This window comes from Trypanosoma theileri (genome assembly GCF_002087225.1).
Source record: "Trypanosoma theileri isolate Edinburgh chromosome Unknown TM35_Tth_50_V1, whole genome shotgun sequence".
NCBI lineage: Eukaryota > Euglenozoa > Kinetoplastea > Trypanosomatida > Trypanosomatidae > Trypanosoma > Trypanosoma theileri.
Genome location: NW_021639892.1, coordinates 62,473 through 66,735, shown reverse-complemented (window position 1 = coordinate 66,735; position 4,263 = coordinate 62,473). Strand labels below are relative to the sequence as shown.

At 41.5% G+C, this 4,263-nt stretch overlaps 3 protein-coding genes across 3 annotated transcripts; all 3 read left to right on the top strand.

The window, feature by feature from the left end:
• Positions 1 to 599: 599 nt before the first annotated feature.
• Positions 600 to 1,535, top strand: TM35_000501270 (uncharacterized protein; the record flags this gene model as incomplete). Its single annotated transcript, XM_029030574.1, has 1 exon — positions 600 to 1,535. The coding sequence occupies one exon, from the start codon at positions 600 to 602 to the stop codon at positions 1,533 to 1,535; it is 936 nt and encodes a 311-aa protein (XP_028878139.1).
• Positions 1,536 to 2,233: 698 nt separating this feature from the next.
• TM35_000501260 (uncharacterized protein) lies at positions 2,234 to 3,157 on the top strand (the record flags this gene model as incomplete). The annotated part of the gene is made up of 1 exon (XM_029030573.1): positions 2,234 to 3,157. One exon carries the CDS (start codon positions 2,234 to 2,236, stop codon positions 3,155 to 3,157), a length of 924 nt encoding a protein of 307 aa, XP_028878138.1.
• Positions 3,158 to 3,810: 653 nt separating this feature from the next.
• Positions 3,811 to 4,263, top strand: TM35_000501250 (uncharacterized protein; the record flags this gene model as incomplete). The annotated part of the gene is made up of 1 exon (XM_029030572.1): positions 3,811 to 4,263. A coding segment is annotated over one exon (453 nt), but the record flags the coding sequence as incomplete, so codon positions are not given.

Sequence of the window (4,263 nt, the reverse complement as noted above, 5' to 3'; positions counted from 1 at the left end):
CTTGGAGACTCTCTCTGTGTGTGTGCCTGGGCTTGCACTGTGATGATAATGATGATGAACTGTTTTTTTTTAGTAAGGAAAAGGAAATAATAATAACAGATGAATTTATATTTATAATTGCGTGTATACACACATATAGACTTATACCCATAGTTGGTGTATTTCTTTGTGTTTACTGGGTAAATTGGGCTAATAGTTAATATCTGTATTTTTCTTTGCTGTTTGTTTGCTGGGTTGTTGTGTTTCTTCTTCTGCAGCAATGATGATGTTGAGTCCTTGGAAAAATAAGAGAGTAACAGAGAAAGATAGTATTAATTTTTTTATTAGCTCAAGCATACGCTCAGTTCTCTAGATTGTGTATTGTGTGCTCTGAATTTCTTTCTTTTTTGTTTTGTTTGGTCTTTAGTGCGTGTGGTATCACTCTATTCTTCTTTTTATTGTCTGTACTGTACTTTTACTGCTGTTTTTGTTTTGCTCTTTTCTTTTATTTATACTGTGTTACAATTGTTTTTGTTCTTCTTTTTTGCAGTTAATTGGTTCTAAACAACACAATATACTTTTTTGCCGAAATGATACTTCTGCGACGTCTGTTGTTTATTATGGTTGTGGTGTTAAGTGTGGCATGTGTGGTGGCAGGTGAGGCACAACAAGAACCGGGTGAAGTCACTGAAATGTCTCAAATGAATTCGCATCCTTCTGTAGGTTCTGGAGTACTTCCTGCTGGTGATGATGGTGATGATGATACTTGTAAAGCTAAGCCTCCTACTTCAGACTGTTTAAGTAGCCGTAATGAACCTGTAATTCCTCCTGCTGAATGTGCGGACTCTCATGAAAAGAAAGGTTGCACTACCACTACTCTTAAACCCAAAGAGAGTTGCGCTGACGGTGGTAAACCTCCTTGTCCACCAAAGGCAACGCAAGAAATGGGTTCTGGTGAAGATCATCGAAAAAATGATAGCGAACATCCAGCTCCCATTGGTCCAGTTGTTCCTGCAGATGCCGGGGATTCTGTTTCTAACGGAGTACGTGAAGATAGGGCTGAAGCACGTCCCGATGGTGCTCCAGGTGAACAAAATCTTCGGGATACTCAACCTGGAAAAGAAACTGAAGCTTTTCCTTCCCCTGCTGCACCTGAACCTGTCGATAAGAGTCCTGCTGTACCTGTAAGTGGACCAGGAAGGGAAAGCGGGGATAAAAGTTCGACAGATAAAAGTGCAGCTGAAGTGGAAGGTACCGAAGCACAACCTTCTACTTCTCCCACCAATTCAACCCAAGAGAATACCGGTGATAACAGTGCAAACGCTGAGAATGGTAGTACTACTGAAGGAAGTGCGTCATCAAATAACCCAGCTAATGAGGAATCAACCTCAACCACCACCACTACAACCACCACCACAACAACAACACTTCCTCCTGAACTCACAAACAACAAGAAGGGTGATGCAGACAGCAGCAGCAGCAGTATCAGCAGTTCTGTGTGGGTGCGTGTACCACTACTGATTGTGGTTACACTGGCCTGTATTCTTGTGTGCTGATTGTGGTGGTGGTGTGGTGTGACTCAGGTCATCCTTTGTTTTCTTTTGTTTTCTTTTTTTTTTTTTGCATACATTCCCTACAGTCTAACTAATCTTTCACCTGTTGGGATTTCTCTTCTTTTTTTCTGTTTCTTAATGATATTGTGTTTTGTGCGTTTTTGCTCTCTCTATGTTTATCCTATAATTATTATTATTGCTATTCCATTGTGTGTGTGTGTGTTCTTGGAGACTCTCTTTCTGTGTGTGCATCTGGGCTTGCACTGTGATGATGATGAACTGTTTTTTGCATTGGGGAAAAAAAGAAATAATAATAAGAGATGAATTTATATTTATAATTGCGTATATACATACACATATAGACTTACACCCATAGTTGGTGTGTATTTCTGTGTTTACTTGGTAAATTGGGCTAATGGTTAATATGTTTTTCTTTGCTTAATGATTTTGCTGGGTGGTTCAGTCTTTTTTGAGATATTTGTGTGTGTGGGCTTTTTTTTTTTTTTTTACTCTTAATGAGGTTATTGCGCTGTATTGGATTCTTTAACTGGTAGGTTTTGTTTTTGTGATGTGAGTTTCCATAGTGGTAATCGATTTGTGTGTCCTAACATGTTTGATACTGTTTTTTTTTTTTTTTCTTTTTGATTCTCTTTCTTTCCAGATCAGTGTTTTTACGCAAACCAAACTATTGTCTCTCTCTCATGATGATGATGATGCTACGCCGTGTGATGTGTGTGTTGGCCGTTGTGCTGTGCTGCGCCTGCGGGTATACCATGGCTGCTGCTGCTACTGCTACTACTGCTGGACAGCCAAAGACGGTGATGGCGAGTGGAGGTAGTGTTCAGGAATGGAGTGATTTTCTCGGAACAGCAGCCTGTAATTCTACATTAAGTAAAAGTGAAAAAACTGCTGGTGGAGTAAGTTGTGCGAATTGGACATCTCATGGGTTTGTTAAAGGAGTATCGGAACGTTCCAGTGGATCAAACTCAAACAGTCAAGTAAAAGGGGATGCACAAGAGAAAAAATTGGAAGAACAGAAAGATCCACAAGAGCTACAGAATGCTGCTTCTTCACTGCACGTAGGAAAGCAAGAGGGGAAGCTGGGGAATCAATCGCAAGGGGCTGAAGTGGATGCACGTGGTTCTCAATCAACCGTGAGCGATCCAGCGCCGACATTTTCCGGTATACCTGCGGTTTCTGGAGCACAAGATGGTGGTCATACTCACGTGGAGGAAGAACGTGAACCGGAACCAACAGAATCTTCGAAAATATCTCATAACGTTGAGGTGCCACAAGGTGATCAAGTAAAGCCGAGCAACACAGCTGATAACACTACAGCTGGCAACTCTAATCCTAACCAGCCATCTCCAGAAGCTGCAGGTGCAACTGCCGCATCAGACTCACAAGAAACCATTTCCACTACTCCGTCAAGCCCCGAGAACAATGTCAGTGATGCACCAACTACCACTCCATCTACTGTTCCTGTACCCAATCCAGAGATCATCACTATTGCCTCCGCATTACAGAACAAGGCTAATGTTGACAGCAGTATCAGTCCTGTGTGGATGCGCACTGCAGCACCGCTGTTGATTGTGGTTGTGTTGTTCTCCGCTACTGTGTACTGAACGGTGGGACTCATTTGAGGACAAATAATAATAATGGTTAACCTAACATAATCGTATTTGCGTACATTCCCCATGGGTGAATAAATTAATAATCTGTTTACCAGCTTTCTCTTTTAATTGAAATTTCTTTTCTTTTACTTTTGTGTGTGTGTGTTCTTTTTCTAATAATTTCCATTACTCGCTTTTCCCGTTGTGTGTTTGCAGAAAACTGGGCTGTTCTGCTCACTGACGGTATACATCTCTTGCTAGTACACACAGATGTGTGTGCAGTAATTTAATACATTAACTAGAGCCATGGGGTATTGTGTGTGTGTGTTTGGCTCTCTCTCTTATTTGGGTACTGTGGGGTCTTTTCTTTTTTTTTCTATTAAGGGGTACGTATTATCATACAAGCGAGTTATTCCTTTTTGTTGCTTTACTGTGCAGTTACTGCTTCTCTCTATCTCCCACTGTGAGTATTTGTTGTATTGGTTTATGTTTGTTTGTTTCATCTTAATCTTTTCCTTCTCTTTCTCTTTCTTGTATCAGTCTATTGAAGTAAACAACAACAATAACTAAGACTGTAATGGTGAGGTGTTACCTGCTCTGTTTACTAACGTTTGCACTGTGTTGTGCTTCTGGGTTGGCAGGGGCTGATAGTCCTAAAGCTTCTGATGCCCTTTTTTAAAACTTCCACTGTTGGTGTTCCTTCTCTTGTTCGTCGTGCTATTCCTGAGGATGCTGAAAGTTGGATAGTGAAAGAGGATGAGGAAGATGGTGATAGAATTGATGAGGATAGAGAAAGAAGAAGAGAACATGGGTCCGATAAAGTAGGAAAAACAACAATTAACACGTCATCAACAGTCTCTGGGTCAATGGGAAGTGAAGGTTCTCTCGGCCCTCAAGAGGTCCCTGTTAATTCCACAGTCCAGCAGCAACATCCACCACCACCTCTTACGGTTGCTCCTCTGGCTTCATCTCATGATGGAGCATCCGCTGAGGGTAAACCAGGTGCTATTGGTGTTGATGGTCTTCCTGGTAGTCCTGGAGTTGAGCGGAGTGATATGTCTGAGAGTAGCAGACTGGGGAAAAGTGATCCGTCCGTAAAAATGCCTGATAGTGGGCCA